Here is a 17,136-nt window from a genome sequence, read left to right as displayed (position 1 = left end):
GTCCGGCTGTGGCGAGGACGTTTAGTATTTCCGCCTGTCAACGCGACGTCATCAATTAATTAATGAAATACATGTATTGTGAAGACACCTAAATTCCACTTTGGAGGAATATCCGTTTTAAGCAAATTGCAGAGCTTGAGAACCATAGAATTTCAGTGCATAGCCGACTGCAATATCCCAGATTAAATCTATCGTTCATGCTTTTCCCATGGCATATACTGTCGGTGAGAAAACTTATAGCATTTTCGTGAAACGTCCTCAGACATTTTTGCGAGCCTGCCTAGACAGATATATTTAACATCTTAAGAGGATAGCTCCGGCATTGTATTTTGTCGGTTTAAAATAACTTTTGGCTCAGTTTGAAAACAAACCTTTTTTTATGTTTGACTGAAGTGGAAGAGGTTATGAAAAGCTATGATTTGCGATACTTCCCAGAGAACAAGTCATAACACGGTTTCTTTATTTTTTTTACCGTGTGTACAATCTTTTTCCTTTTCTTGAACCGACAAAAGATTAATTTGCACAGTAAAAACTATCTACAGACCGTTTCAATATTTAATTTAGGAGCGGACTATTTTCTCTCAAAACACCTGTAAGAAATACCTTAAAAACGCGGAATACGGGGGAAAGGCAGTGGTTTAACAAAAGAATACACTCGCCATTAAAATCAACAACTGTTGGCACATTTTTCCATCGAAGAATTTAATCAATGGAGAATTCTGTCGGATTTTTTTTTATTTGACGCTGAATATCCGTGATAAGGGAAAATTCTCATAATTTATTTTTGTTCGGTACAATGATTGATCGTGCCTGGCTAATTTATACAATAATTTTCCTTTTCGAAGCGACTGTATTTCCGCCACAGAGGTTACCTACGCAGATATACCAGTCTATCAATTGAATTCACAATTCACATGCATGCGCCCAAAGCAGTCAATTTGTGTATTGCTACCTTATTATTACAAATGACCTTTTTTCAAACGTTCGAAAAACTTATGTGGTTTCTTTTATTGGTTGAATTTGATCAACTTAACTTCTTTCGAATTTACTAAACCAAAACAAGATTACATCAATTGTCATTTGTCACATTAGACCGTTTAGACATAATAATTGCTGGAAAGTCGCCTAAACATTTCAAAGGCTTCCATTTATCCGATGGGGAGCAGTGAAGATGGCTTCCTTAGCCCGCAGATATTGTTTTCCAGTTAGAAATTGAATGATTAAAATTTTCGAGTATTCCATGAAACAGTCTTCGGATCCTTTCATGTGTTTACCTGTTGGTTTATTTATTTATTTATTTATTTGCTTGTTTTCTTTTCCATTTACTTATTTATTTATTTGATGAACAATCACAAGCCCAAAAATTAAAAATGATTTAACTGCTGGTGTTACAGAGGACAGAGTTTCACAGTCAGGCGGAAATTGACGTTGCACTCTGAAGTGTCACTGTATATAGCTTTATACAATACCATTCAAGAGTTCTGAAAGTGGGTTTCTTCAAATGCCTCCATCGCTCGGCGAAAACGATATTACAGCGACGTACGTCATCAATTTTTAATGAGCACTTCGGGGCCAAAATTTGCATACAAGCTTGAATACTTCACTGATCTTTCAGTGAAAAACGCATTTGTTGAGTACTGCCGGTCATGATTCGAAACACTACTCTTCTAATTAACAGTTCATTATCTCTGACACTCGTAAAATAAAACTCTTCTTTTAAAGCCCTCTCTTGGGATGTCTGGTGGTTTGCCAGGCGTACCATTTATTCAAGCGTACAAACTTTAATAATACTTCAAACAAAGGCAAACATTTTGTTTAGACAAGTATTGTGAAGGGTTATTAATGTCCATACCCAACTGATTGACCTACAGAATAACTTAGTCTGTCATTTGTTACATTTAGAGAGAATTTCTGTTTTCTTAACCCGAAACTTCCACGAGATAAGTTTATGAAATGTCTTATCAAGTAGACGTAAAAAATCACGGTTTGGGATTGAAATATTTTGATGTTCTGGGTTTTTGGTGGAGAGGTCTAATAGTGTTAGTTACATCGGTGCCATCAATCGTTGTGAATAACAGCTTAAATTTGTGGAATTTTTTGGTGAATGTCGTTAAACCACAAGAGAACATTTTGCGAAAACCAGTGTCACATTCGTTGCTGTTTAAAATTTGCCTCGGGCTTTAGGTATTATTTAAAAGTGTCTTTAGGACGATGAGCAGTCGTTCGTTCAGTGAAGATTGATTTGTTAATCTTTTCTCTTTCTTTTACTGGTCTTTACTAATTAAAACTCCAGAGCATTTCAGGAAAAAGCTACAACAGGAGCAATGAAATTGAACAGTCCGTGAAGGATTTTAGTTTCACTGAGGGAAATGAAGGAATTTGGATTCAATAGTCACTCTTGGGGGTTAACCGCAGTTTCGATCCAGCATCGTTTTATGTGATGTCTCTTGCTATATTCAATTCACTTATCGAGGCCGTTGTGTTTTATGGACGACAAACAAAGTGCTTGTACCTGTATATTGTATGCATCCGACAACACGTCAATCAGCACACTGTGTCAATTGTTATATTCCCTTGGGACACAATGACAGCTGTTCACCGCGACACTTGATCTCAATCAACAGCTCAAAGTAGATGAGCCCCGATTGGTCAATTCCTCTGTTGTGACGATCTCCGGAAAATTAGTGTTATGACGTAAACTATTGATAAGTTAATGACCTCTCTTTGACAGGCGGAGACAGCTCAGAATCCTTTGCGCGCCGCTGTAGCTTTCGCAGGCTTGGCAGCTGGTAAATGAGAAGCAGACCACTGAACAGACCGCGTTATCTTCAAACCGTTCAAAATCTTCGTGAGTCCTCTGTAACCTTCTGTTGTTTCTCCTAAAGTCTTCTTCAACGTCTAGCGAGTCCGTAGGTATAAATTATGTGGATATTTTAAGGACGGCTTCTTGATATTTCAACGTTAAATTTAAAGTGTTGGTGGTGATTGGGCCGACATGTTCTGTCGACCACAGCCAGTTTCCGCAAAGGGCCCGTGGACGAGGAGAAATAGTTTCCGTGACGTTGTATTCTCTAGCGGAAATGCATCTTCAACTAAAAGGGATATCACTGATAAGGACTAGATACTGCTCTGAGTCGAAAGCTTCTTTTCCTCAGAGGAAAACGGAGAGTCTCTCAAGGCCTGCACCGCACCACACGTCGCCATGAATGATGAGTGTCACTGCCCTTTTAATCAAATCGCTCATAGATTCATCACGTGTGCTGCTCATAGCACGTTCATCTTGATCTGTGAATTGGCTGTAATATTCACAAAACATCTTCATGTCATTTTCAGTACTGACTCGTGGAGGCGATACATCTTGTTCAATCTCAGTTGTCTCTTGCTGAATGTGTGAGGTATCAGATTATCTAACTCCAAACCAGTTAAGGCTGATACCAGATTTACTGATGCATCCATTTGTCCCTGTGTTTCCAGGTTCATCTAAATTATATTGCTGATGGCAGATCAGGCAACCTCATCTGATAGCGAGAGACGGACGCAAGAGACGTGTATTACAGGGAAGCGATCTGCTAAGAATAAACTAGGAAACTCGCGGCCATTGAAACACCCAAGTACCTCCGCTAAGAGGTTCGTTAATAAACGGACCGATGTAGTCAAGATGAAAAGCAATGGACGCTTAGTTCATTTCACATCGAGCAAATTAAATGTGACGAGGATCAGACCAATGGCTGAGTTCATCTCTAATTTGCATGTTAACTTTGCGGCCTTCGAATCCAGAGATATTATGCGTGGAAGCCCAATTAGACGGTCTTAATGAATAGAGAAGGGCAGAATTAATAATATCCGGGGTCAACATTTCCTAATTTCTACAAAATACAGACGGAGTGTTATCGAGTACCAAAAGCAGTGGCTATGATCGAGTCAAACATTCTCATTAGCATATACGCACTTATTTGCGATTCGCCTTTGTAATGTAACATGAAAATGATGTCATCCGAAAATTCGTTTACTTTCTTTCAGAATAGAAAGGGAGCTAGCAGAGATTGCCCTGGATCCACCTCCAAACTGCAGGTAAATTTTTAAGCCTCAAATAACACGCTGAACCGCCCGATCTCTTGTTTGGACTAAAAACAATAGAATTGCGGGTTTTGTTTCCTCAATAGCCGGCTTGTTATAAAAATTCCGTCCTCATGTTATATAGATCGACCTTCTTCGTACCAAAACAAGTCCATTTCCTCGACGAGTCAGCCCAAACGCTTTCCAAAAGCACTATCTCGTGAGAGAACAAGATGATCCAAGCTAAATTATTTATTTCAAAAAGGTAAAGCTATTAATCGGTACACGTGGGAGTTAAATGTGTAAAGGCGTATTGTTTTATTTTTTAAGTTTTTTTCCAAGGCGTGTTTCAAGTCGCTACGCATGAATAGCTATCAAACCCTTTGGCCACAAGCCAGACTTTTTCGCGACAACAGGTTCAAAACGGTGATAGATATTCAACTGGAGTGTTGTAATGGTGAACAGCAATGATGGTGAATATGTCATCGATATATTGAAGTCGAAGTAGCGAAACTTTTCACGCAATTTACTGTTGATCGTATGTAAATCGACGGATTTTCATGCCAGCTGCGAAATCTCTCGTATTAAGTTTCCTCGCTGGACTACTTCATGAAAAATACTATTTTTCCCATTTAAATTTTTATAATATTTTGATATGTCCGTACTCCCGTTGAAGGTTTCTGTTCAAGTTACCTAATACAACCTATAAGTCTATGGCGATTGATGAAACTTTCAGTTTTCGGAGTTCGTTGGACAACTTAGCTGGTTCCCCAACTCCGACATTTCCTCCAATATTTAATAGTGGTAATTTCGGCAATTACGTAACTTAAGTCTGCCTGTCGTGCTTTCCCTAGCTATCAGATTGGTAAATATCGTTAAATATGATTCTAACTGTAATATATTGAAATTACCAATATTATATTTTATTCCCTCTCGATTATTCCCTCTCGATTTCTTAACTCAGTAAGGAAGAAATAATGTCACCTCCAAAATATTGTTTTAAGAGTAAAACTTTGTATCAGAGCTATCAGTTTCGTTGGATTTGCCTTCAGACGCCTTTGGAAAACTGAGATACTAAAGAGGCCGTGTCGGAAAATACATGTATCGGGTCGTGAAGTTTTGGGTTCCCAAGATATTGGATTAACATTGTTAAAACCTAGAATTTTCTAATAATGAAATGCAAATAAGTGGCCGGGTATTTTTGCAGAGTTTACCTGTGAAATTTTACTGTGAATTTCTTATCATGAAATAAGTTAACCCCTTTTTAGTTTTAAGGGAGAAAAATGTTGTGGAAGTAAAAAAGCTCAGCTGTAGCCAGTTTTCGAGCAGACAGAATCAGCTCTTGAGTTTACATCCGTCGGACGTTTTCAGGTACTCGGTAATCAGCTGGCTAAAGCAGATATTCTCCTTTGCTTTTGAAAACACACCGAAACAGTGGCAGACACCCACATCAGATTAGTAGCTGTTAAAACAAACTATATTTAGTGAATAATAAGAAGTTGGTGTCAAGCAGACTTTAAACAAAATTAATCTACGTAGAAGGAAGTTTGTTTAATTCTGATTATTTATAATTTCGCGTTACGGATTCAGTCGCGGCTACTAGAAGCAAAGTGTCAAAAACAGTGGAGGCCACAAGTTAAGAGACCCTTTTCGCAAAAATGGCAGTTTTTAAGTTTCTCAGCCGTATAGACTACGATCCTTTTAAATCCGCGATCAAGCTTTGAAAGCCTGTAATTTAAAGAGTGTCTTGCTGTGATTCCTAGCTGGAACCGAACTGTTAATCAAAAACTCAACCGCTTTTGTTGGGGTACTCCGAAAGACGAAAACTTTCACTAGATTAAATAATTCTCTAGCTATCTCAGATATGGTAGAAGGGTTCTTAGGCTGAGAAGTGACCTGTGAGAATCGAATGATTGTTTTATCATTTATCGTAACCTTTAATACCAGATTGTTTTCCTCACTTATAAACGATTTTTTTTAGGCAGATTTTTACTTCAGTAAATAGAAAGGGTACTTATGTAAACAAGTGGTTTTGATAACAATCATAGAGTCGTGTTTTGGAGATGGAATGAAGCAAATTGTGAACGCTGCAAGTAGTGGTCCGCCGAACAAATCATGTTAAAATTCGTGTTTAAAGAAACCGTGGATGGTACAGACCGATATAGAACTACAAAGTTTTCGCTGCATGTTTCGAGATTAAGGTTGTAACAATTTTTGATGTCCAAGAGTCGAGAAGTTTTCGTCCATTGTAAGATTCAGGGTATACAGGTAGCCGTGGAAACATATTCGGTGATCCCCAGTTTGCTGTAGTCAGGTTAATTTCGAAAGAGGCACTGACATTAATTTTCGAAAAAATGTAATTTTCTCTATACTTTTTTTGTTTATTTGTTCTCTTGTATTTTTATTTTTTTTTTTGGTTAAGTAGAAAAACTAATTACAAATTGCTACTCATCAAAATTGAGAACATGTAGTCTAGTGGGAACTTGATGTATAAATGAGTAGTTGTGCTCTGTTTTGCGAAGTTGCATGGTTTTATTTCATTGTGAAGATTATTAAGAGCAGTGTCTTAAATGACGATAGGCTGATGTCCATCAGGTCTCGGTTGTTCAGTCAACAGGGAGATATTGCTATCATTTCCCAGCGGAGAGCTGCTGCCAAAGCCAATTTAGTTATCCGCTGGGTAGGAATTTATCAAGTGGACAGAGTTACCCATCTTTTAAACAGCCGATGTTGGGTGTGTTATAAAAAGGTTAGAGACTTGGAGACAATATCCCCGACTCTTTGCGAACAATCTTCGTATTGGATACTTGTTGTTGGGTATCTATGAAGACCGTCTCCAAGGGAATGGATGAAAACACTATGGGCAAAATCAGGGCTTGGGAAAGTTTGCCTGTGGCTTTTCCCTCCTGTCTCCAGTGCTTGCCCTTGATTTCCGAGAATATTGGACGGTTTATTTTGCTTCTCCGAGGAGATTAGAGAATATAGCAAGGCGCACCAAACATTTCCCAACTTAACCTTGCAAAGGCCAAAGCATTTCGAGAATCATAATTGCCAAAATAACTGCAGGGAGTATAATCATGACTTATACTTTCAGCAACGCATGCTTCTGACAACGTCGCAACAAGTTTTTCAAGGATTAAGTAGCTATAGTGTGACATCTACCGTGCACCGTAAATAGCAGCAGTTTGTGGAATCAGCAGTGAAGTCGTCGAAAACGAGACCAGTTGCAATTACACGTCCCCTAGTTTAACACCTGCCGAGCAAGTAACTCGCAATGTGAGAACTTTCGTGGCAGCAAAATTGCCTCTTAATTTAAGCTGCAAGAAATACTACCGGGTGACGATTTAAGAATGAAGTGGTCCGACGGGAATTTGAACTTTACGACCCCTCTTAGTGAACTGAAGCCTTATCTCATCAAGGCTAACCACAAGCCGGTGTTTTGTGAATGCCTGTGTCCATTTTGAATCTGCGACATTCTCGTCTTCCTGTTAGCCTTGAGAATTGATCTTTGTTCAACAACATCAAGCTTTCATTTTATCACAGCGCAGGACCGAAAGGCGACAACTTGTACGAATGGAATTCCACGATCCTTGGCCCTCCTGGTTCTGTTTATGACGGAGGAGTATTCTATCTTGACATCTCTTTTCCAACGGATTATCCTTTTAAACCACCCAAGGTATGTGAGTGCATACATATTTCATGTGTTTAAAATTATGACGAGGAAAACGAATCCTTGATCATGCAAGGATGCCCGGGCGCAGTAGTGAAAGCACTCGCCTCCCACCAATGTTGCCCGGGTTCGATTCCCAGACTCGGCGTCATATGTGGGTTGAGTTTGTTGGTTGTCTACTCTGCGCGCAGAGGTTTTTCTCCGGGTACTCCGGTTTCCCCTCTCCTCAAAAACCAACGTTTGATTTGATTTGCGTAAATTTGTTGAAGACTAGAGACTTAAATAACGTTTTCACAAGATGACTCGCTGCACAATTAAGGATGATTCTTTGTTGTGCGTACATTTTCTCTCACAATCGAATGTTTATAACAAAGCAACGTAATAAGTGCGTAGATACGGCTTTTTGTTTTGTGAGCGGCAAACAATCAACGAAAAGAGGTTTTTTTACATCCTTTGGAAGTGCTTCCACATAAATTTTCCGATAGTGCAAACTTTCTGTTTGAGGTGAACTAAAAAGTCGCCGGTTCTTCAGTTTCCAATTGTCTGGAGTTGCATTTCAGACGATCTTATCCAAACACTTGACCTCTGATTTAGCCGCAAAATTGCAAATAAACGTCAATTGAGTTATTTTGAATGACAGATTACTTCCTGCCTAGAGCTAATGAGTCCTTGACAATGCTGGCAATCGATGTTAGCCAATATAAAGGATTGAAGAATGAAGGTAGCTATAAGAAATCGAAATTTCAGGTCACACTTGAACACTGGAAATACCGACAAAGTTCTGGTATTCCACGACTCGTTCAAATTGTACAATCACACTGATAGTTTCAATGTGATCTGAACTGCAGAATACTCGTTCTCTATTGTGCTCTGGCAGCGGCATCGTTTGAAGAACGAGGCATATAATAATACTCGCCATTCATAAGGAAATAAGTTGCAGTTCAGCTGTTTGTTTTCCTCTTTAAATTTTCCTTTATCATTCGAAATTTGAACCATTAAAACACCGAATCTCGTTGCATCTTTCCATGGCTGTAACTTGATCAGTTGCTATTGTCAATATTAGCATTTCCGGCAAAATTTTAGACATGAGACGGTGCTAATTAAAAATCTGCTTTTGTTTTTAACAATCTTCTGTTAACCATTCACAAAACATAGCTACTCCCAGTAGTTCATGCAATGAAGATTTTTTTTTTTTTGGTGATAACTCAGTATACTCAGAAAAAATTCGAGTGCTCAACCACGCCGACAAACTTCCGATTACCTTCCGAACTAGTAATCGGAAGGTCGTAGGCTCGGCTCCTGCAAAGAATCCTTCGGATTTTTTCCGAGTATCTCCGAGTCACAACCCAAACATTTATTTCTTCATTCTGTTGGTCTTGTTCGCAGGTATCCTTCCGCACAAGAATATACCACTGTAACATAAACAGTCAGGTTAGTTGATACGAGCCCAGCACTTGTGTGCGGTACTCACAAGATAAAATGGGCTTCACCGCTCCACGCTGACCCATGCCGCACGGGTCCACCCAAACTTTGAGATATTCGACGGCGACGTCGGCCAAAACGTCACCTCAAAATATAACTTTGCACTATCGTAAGTCTCTCGCGATTGTTCTATCTCGTTCACGTCATACAATGTGGGCGAATTATCCTAGAAATAAATTAGTATGAGCGGTTTCAGAGAGCAAATATAGAATGAGAGGTTCAGCTTTGTATGCTGGCGCTGTGGGGTTTCGACAAAACACTGACCCCCGGTCAACTAACCCCCTTACTGACCCCCCTACTGACCCCCCTACTGACCCACTATAAAATCAATGGGAAAATGAATACTGCTTACTTAAGCCTCAACAATCCTTTTTAAACGGCATTGTTCACAGTATTTAAGTCTAAGCACCCGTTTTAAAAAGGTTAGTTTTCCATTATTTGTTGTGATGGCCGATTACTTCATGTAAGCTAACCTTTTTAAAATGGGTGCTTAGACTTAAATACTGTTGAACAATGCTGTTTAAAAAGGGTTGGTGAGGCTTAAGTAAGCAGTATTCATTTTCCCATTGATTTTATAGGGGGTCAGTTGACCGGGGGTCAGTGTTTTGTCGAAACCCGGCGCTGTGGCATATTTGGAGATTCACGTCGTTGTTTAATATGCAGAGTGCCGCAAAAATATGTGCTAAATGCGTGCCGCACGTGCAGCACGATTGCTTTTCCTATTTTAACCAATGATATTATTGTTTTGTGGCGTTCTCGTTACCGTAGCCCTTGTCGGTTGTTTACCATTTCCCAAACAATTTCGGTTGGAATGTAAATGGTAAGCCTATTTTGGTCTTCCCAAGCGGAAAATTTCCGGACAAAACGGGATTTCTCGAAAGGTAGTCCAAAATTCCCAAACGGAATTGCCAAACGGAAAACGAGTTTACCATTTGCATTCCGCCATCATTTTGCCTCTCTCCAGACTCTCTCGGTAAACGTGAACGAATTTGGCAAATGGTACACGCCTATCCCAACTAAATTTCCCATTCGGGAGTTTTTTGCTTACCATTTGAACAAACCTAGTACCAACCGGTTTCTGCTTGCAAATGGTAAACAACCGTCGTTTCTTAAACTCCCTGCTTGCTTCACGACCTGCTCGTGTTCCATTTCATTAGGGAGTTTAAGAAACGACGACGAGTACGGCAACGACAACGCCAAAAAGCAGTAATATTATTGGTTGAAAGAACCAAAATGCTCGTACTGCACGTGCGGCACGCATTTTTGAACATTTCTGTCCCATACTCGTCAAAACTACTATGTGAAATGACCAAATTTAAGGTTTTGACGACAACGTGGATAAACTAGGGGACGTAGTCCCCGGTGTTGTGGTCTGACCTTATCTAGACGGGGGCATCTTTCACTTCCTAAAATAAAATTGTAAACTGTGTAATACGCAGTCTGGCTAAAGTCCCCCGAAACACGTTGTAAATTAGTCCTGAAAAGCCCCGAGGTGAGAGACTAATAGCTTCACTCACTCACGAACTACAGTGAATCTACAAGTCTCACTCTTTACTTCAAATCCGTCTTTACCAATCCAGTCTTAGGACACTTAGCCCATATTGAACAATATAAACAAGATGGAATAATTATGAAATACTTAGGGTGCTTTCCATTTAACACAACTGACCGGCCAGACCGGGCATTTGGAAGAAGTAACTCTACAACACATTCAAATTAACACACTTCGACGATCATACATACTCCTCCAGAAGAATACGAGGGAATATCATGCAAGTGTTCCTTCAAATGGTTGCATCTTCTTTGGAAAGTGATGGGTCTGGCCGGCCAGTTCTGGCAAAAGCAAAGCCGTAGCCGTCGTGGTTTCTTAGGCCCTCCACAGAATAAGGATTTAGTTGTCGACAACTATTTGTGATCGACAACTAAAAGTTATCGACAACTAAAGAAGTCTGATAAAGGGATTCCACACACTGGCGCTCAAATACTGATTTAGCAACCGATACGCAGGGAGGTTGGGCACCAAGAGCTTACTACGCATGCTCACAATAACACGGAGATCTAAAAGTAGTCGACAACTAAAACAAAAGTTTTTACACACTAGAAAAACGCCAAAAAATGAGGCCGTCGACAACTATTAGTTGTCGACAACTAATAATTTGGGATTTAGTTGTCGACAACTTGCGTCACAGACTACGTTTTTTAGTTGTCGATAACTTTTAGTTGTAGATCACAAATAGTTGTCGAAAACTAAATCCCCAGTCGGTGGAGGGCCTTAAATGCCTTATTTAATCATGAGTGCGAATCCAAGATTATTTCCCCCGATTAAAGGAGTGGAGGCTCCCTTCAGGGGCCTAAATCATTCTCTTCGCCATTAAATATCTTCGAAGAGCTTCTTCGTTTTAGTTTTACAAAGGCTTTTGAACTGGCTGTTGACGACTTAAGCGAGCTTAAGCGAGCTTTGGATTGCAGTGCACGAACACACAACGTTTGCGAGTTAAAATTCCCCTCAGTGCTCACGCTGAGACCCGATGACTCAATCTGCTCAATCTTTTGAATGCCATATTTGAAGTATCGGTGGCGAGAATATATTGTGGGACGCAGTAACTTTCTTGCTGTCGTGCGTCCTTAAATTTCGCTATGTCTTTCACCCTTGCGAAGGTCGTTTGTTGGCGAAGAAAGATTATGCGACGATTCACAATTCTTGGTTTGCATCCTCGTGATGAGACGGCCATGTTGATGTACAAAACAATAGAAAATGGCCCCACAAGTTTTGCACAATAATAATAATTTTTGTACACCAACATGTACAAGTTGGTTTCTCCTACGCTTCCCGAGAGAGAAACCACTGAGAGCAACTGTTAGTTTCTTTGAGTGAGCCGCCGTCCAGCGCCAAGGACGAATAAATTAAATTTGAACTGGTAAAACGAGTTAGTAAATTTGTTTTGGCGTTTGCGCGTGCGTTCAGCTACGTAACTGCTGCGTTTGGCCGAGCCTGCTGTGTAGTGATTTCTCGCCAAATAAGACGAAGTGATGTCAAATACATCACGTGGGGTGTGACGTACTTCGCACATGCTCGATGGAAAATTAAACGGTTGCTCGCAGTGGTTTCTCTCTCGGGAAGCGAAGGAGGGTAACTTTGCAGGGTAACGTGGCTGTCGTGACGTCAAATGCAAACCATCAAAATGGTTTGCGAACGAGGCTGCACGGAATCACGATTGACATGATGATTTATTGAAACGATACATGGATTTTTTTTTTTTTTATGAAACGTGTTTTTGCCTTTCAGGGAGTGATTTGCTTGGATATTCTAAAAGACAGTTGGAGCCCAGCTCTTACCATATCTAAAGTCCTCCTGTCTGTGTGCTCGCTTCTCACGGATTGCAATCCAGGTGAAAACAGTACCCTCTTTCAAAAAACGCTTTTCAAAAGAAAAACAACTAGGTTGCTGGTAATAATGAATTGGAAAGAAAGAAATCGGTGACATTCGTGTGTACGTAAACACAAATAGAACGTTGAAATACCGGTAATCAGAAGATGTACAACGGTTATATGACAAAATGTCAGGTTGTAAAAATTAAGGCTGCACATACAGTGAATATAGTTTTCTTCAAGAGTTTTTCCCCAGTATTGTAAACTGAAAAATATTGGCAAGTTGTAAGTCTCGTTGCGAAATTGCGCGGAATATCGCCTGATACTTAGCCGACGAGGCCGTAGGCCGAGTTGGTTAAAATTAGACGATATTCCGCAAGATTGAGCAGGTGATTGTTTTATTATTCAACACATTGATGACAAAGAAAATTTTCCACGTTTATTAGAAAGAAAACGCTGGAAAAACTACCATTTTTCCACGCGACACACAAAATTGCGTATATCGCTGGATATACGTTTGGTACGCACGACGAATATTGAGCACGCTATGACCATATTTGGTCATAGGGATACAGGTGCTCGGGACGAACTTATCCAAGCTCTTGCCTTTTGAGTGACTCTTAAAAACCTAACGGCTATGGTTCGCTATGTCTTGTTTTCAGCCGATCCACTGGTTGGCAGCATTGCAACACAATATGTTAACGATAGAAAGGAACACGACAGAATAGCATCGGAATGGACAAAAAGATATGCTGCATGACAACTGAGAACCAGAAGCAATAATGAATGTTTATAAATCAAGGTTTTTCAATTGAGTAAAACCTTTTACTTCCTACCTATATAAATTTGTAAAACAAATTCTCCAAATTGTAAAGCGTACAAAATAATGCTGACCAAATACGGCTTCAAAGGCCTGCTGGTTTTAAGGTGTATGACAACTGTACTGCACACTGCAGACCGCCAACACTGAATAGTACTGATAAACAGTATTCAAGTCTAAGCACCCATTTCAGATAGCGATGAGAAACAGGATTTAAGTCTTGGCACCCATTTTAAAACGGTTAGCTTTCAATAACTGTGATTTAGGGTTAGTCTGCAGTCTGCAGTATGGAAGTGTCAGACACTGATTGTTTTATGCGGGTGTTGTCACCAGCTCTAAATTATGATCTGATGAAAGTTCTTCTCCGTTTACATTAAACAGTTCAGATTTTCTTCCTTGTTATGTAACTTCTCACTCGCGCCAAAAATACAGCAGTGTCCCAAGTATGTAGATAAGATTTTTTTTTTCTGCTGTTAAAACTTTCAGAGCAAAGTTATTTTTCATCGCCGCAAGCTAAATTCTGAATGGAACATAAAAAGGGAACGATACGCTAAAAAAATGTACGACTAGGGCATATCCAAGGATAAGTTAGGTGGTTCGGTCGAACACCGAACTGAAATGAACAACATTTAAGATTCTTAACCCATGCGAGCAATTGGATGTACGCGGATTTCAATAAGCGTCACAAAGTGTCCCCTTTGCTCTTCATTCCCGTCTCGAGATAGAAATCAAAATGGCCGCCGTATCTGCAAGAAGGTCTATTAACGTGGGAAAGGGCCCCCCCCCCCCCCCCAAAAAAAAATGCTGCTTCTCAATTAAGGATAAACAGCTTCATTTACCGTAAGCTAAAAATAACGCTTATCTTAACTCTGATACCTTATTGTTGGAAATGGTAACAAAGGCTTTGAGTTTAAGGGACACTTCGTGTTGAACGTCAAAATTGGATGTGCACCTGATTAGGTGCATTTCTGGACGTAACTGAGTAGAGCAAAGCTGATTGAGCGGTAAATTATCTAATATAATTTATTCCTTTACCGTTAAATCAGGTTTGCTAGTTTTGGTTTGACAATTGTGATGCCGCTGATTAGATCCTTCTCCAGGCTCTTTTGTTTTATTACGGTGGTCCTTGCTTACACAGTTCTATTTACATCGAATCAAAATTATGTCTGAGGATGGGCATTAGATTTGGAAGTGTTTTTTTTTTTTCAAGTGCGCGTCGATCAAAAGAGAAAACTCGTGCCCAAGTTTTCTGTTGGAATACCATTCTCGTCACCAAAGCCTCGAATCTTATATCTGCGCATGACACGAGGCTCTTGGAAACTCTTTGTAGGAGAAATCGCGCCGTAGGGTTCTTATAGCACAAAATTGGCTATTTGAACTTTACGGCGCCTGCTCACTCCTCATGCTAACATGAATGCACTAATCAGAGACGTTTTTCATTGTTCTTCGCGGAAACCAATGAGAAGACACTTTGTTTCAGTGTTCCCCAGAGCTCTTCTCTCCTTCGAAAAGAGCTCTGGGGTCGAGATTGTTCTAATAGATATTTTTCAATCTGAAGGTCGCTAGCGAAACGCTGCTTGAATCCACTTCAAACTCATATGGAACAGCTGTAAGGCCTGGGGCATGCACATTTCTAAATCTCGAACTTAAACCGTGTTTCTATTAAGACAAATAGAAACAGATGTAAGGAATATTCATTTAACTCCTTAGCAATAAAAGGAATTATATTCTGTTTATTTTGCTTGTGATAGTAGAATGAATGGAATCATGAAAACATCATCATCAGATTCTGGGTGCGTTCAATTGGGAAATCTGGATTGAGATCTTAAAATATGGATCTTCGGAGTTCCAATCGAACACAAAATCTGAAAACGGATTTTGTCGCGGATCTCACTAATTGAAATCCTTTCCAATTAGTGAAATGTAGTGAAATCTGTCCAATTAGTGAAAATGTAGTGAAATCTATCCAATTAGTGAAATGTAGTGAAATCTATCCAATTTGTGAAATGTAGTGAAATCTATCCAATTTGTGAAATTAGTGAAATCTGCGACAAAATCTGTTACCAAATCTGTTTTCAGATTTTGTGTTCAATCGGAAATCCGGATTTCCCGATGGAACGCACCCTCTATTTGCTCCGGAAGCCTGTAAATCTCTACTGCGGTTCTATAACAAATGCATCCAGTAGGGAATGAAGAGTACATACTACGAATGTGAGTGAATGTAGCTATATTAATAATGCAAACGAAAAACTGTTGTTGCCAAGGAATGATCCAGGATTCAGCTAGGAAAATCGTCTGCGGAGGTGGACCCCTCTGGGGATCAAATATGTTATTAACATCGTGTACAGGGATGATTGTAAGTTGTTTAATATCCTCGAGATTATCTCTGATATTTTAAACAAGGAGTACTCCTTGTCCACGTAAGTTTTTGCGTCAGAAACGAACGTTTTCAAAGGTTTTTTATTTCATTAAACGGGCATTACCGATGGATTCGCGCCAAGTCTCTTAAATCCTGCTACTTCAACTGATCAACGCTAGAAATAAATCGCTTTTGACGTACAACAACTAAGCTTGAATGAACATTCAAGTTTCTCAGGTATCGATATTGTACTTAATGTATATATATAGTTTACGTCATAGAGAGTGCGGCGTACGGGGTTTTTTGACACAAACAACCAGTGAATACAACCCCGTTCAAAGCACTTTCTATGTCCTGAGCTGTTTATTACACATAAGACGAGAATTTTCATTAAAATAGTTTTCTGAACGCAAATTAGAAACAAAAACTCACTAACAATAGAACCAAATGCAAATTTAATTTAATTCAATTCAATAACAAAGTACGATTTGCACGAGATGCACGAGTGATTGGCTTGGAAAGGCCTTGCGCTATCGTTGATTGGTTATACTTCCACACGTGAAAGAGCTGTAAGCCAATCTGATTGGCTGTATAGGCTTTTTTCACATGTGAAAATAAAGCGTATAGATTTCTACAAATGAGCTTTATAGAATAAAGTTCTCATGTTATGTGTAATAAAAAAGGTTATTGACATGGAGTAAAAGTAAATGGGTATCAATAAAAAAAACAGAACTAAAGGTTGTTTCGAGTCACACTACTATTTTTTGCTTCGAAGATACTTCCTACTTTGGGCCCAATTCAAAACCCGATTACTATTAATCCGATATTAAATTCAAACTCAGGCTTGAAAGTTGCTCATCAAAAAAGTCCCAATCTTGGAACTGTTATGCTGAAGGAAAGCAACAGCCTCGTCAATTTAGAAATCTAACAGTCTTGTGGAAACTTTTTTCAGGAAATAGACTGCAATTTAAAGAGGCTATGTCACGCAAATTGATGTAATTTCATGACGCCCAAAATGCCCAAAAATTGGAATGAAACATTGCAGTAACCATTTAAAACTGTTGAACAATGTAAAAGAAATACGGCAAAAGGAAAGAGAAGTACGGATAGACACAAATGGACAAGATTGAAATGGATTGCATTTGGGTAATCTTGAAAAAAAAAAAGTCGGCTCGACGTTTTTCAAGTTTAAGACAAATCGACTGGATAAAGGTCGCTTTTGCTCGGAATCATCTTGTTTGTGATGCAACGATAAATTTATAGGTATAGGAATTCCACATGATCATTTTTCGAGTTTTAAACTCGTTATTAACTAAAGATTTTCCCTAAACACCCTAAATAACGTGACATAGCCCCTTTAAGTTTAACGTAATCCGAGAT

At 39.4% G+C, this 17,136-nt stretch overlaps 1 protein-coding gene across 2 annotated transcripts; it reads left to right on the top strand.

Annotated features, from left to right (window-relative positions):
• Nucleotides 1–2,656: 2,656 nt before the first annotated feature.
• Nucleotides 2,657–16,493, top strand: LOC138049554 (ubiquitin-conjugating enzyme E2 E1-like). Of its 2 annotated transcripts, none has more exons than XM_068895877.1 (7): nucleotides 2,657–2,913; nucleotides 3,475–3,627; nucleotides 4,021–4,071; nucleotides 7,600–7,732; nucleotides 9,113–9,157; nucleotides 12,495–12,597; nucleotides 13,240–16,493. In XM_068895877.1, exons 2-7 carry the CDS (start codon nucleotides 3,497–3,499, stop codon nucleotides 13,335–13,337), a joined length of 561 nt encoding a protein of 186 aa, XP_068751978.1. In that variant the 5' UTR covers nucleotides 2,657–2,913; nucleotides 3,475–3,496; the 3' UTR covers nucleotides 13,338–16,493. The 2 variants fall into 2 exon arrangements, with proteins under 2 accessions (XP_068751978.1, XP_068751977.1); XM_068895876.1 differs by having other exon boundaries at nucleotides 2,679–2,909.
• Nucleotides 16,494–17,136: the final 643 nt, after the last annotated feature.

This window comes from Montipora capricornis, chromosome 5 (genome assembly GCF_036669925.1).
Source record: "Montipora capricornis isolate CH-2021 chromosome 5, ASM3666992v2, whole genome shotgun sequence".
NCBI lineage: Eukaryota > Metazoa > Cnidaria > Anthozoa > Scleractinia > Acroporidae > Montipora > Montipora capricornis.
The sequence above is the reverse complement of the archived record's forward strand: the minus strand, read 5'-3'. Positions and strand labels throughout refer to the sequence as shown.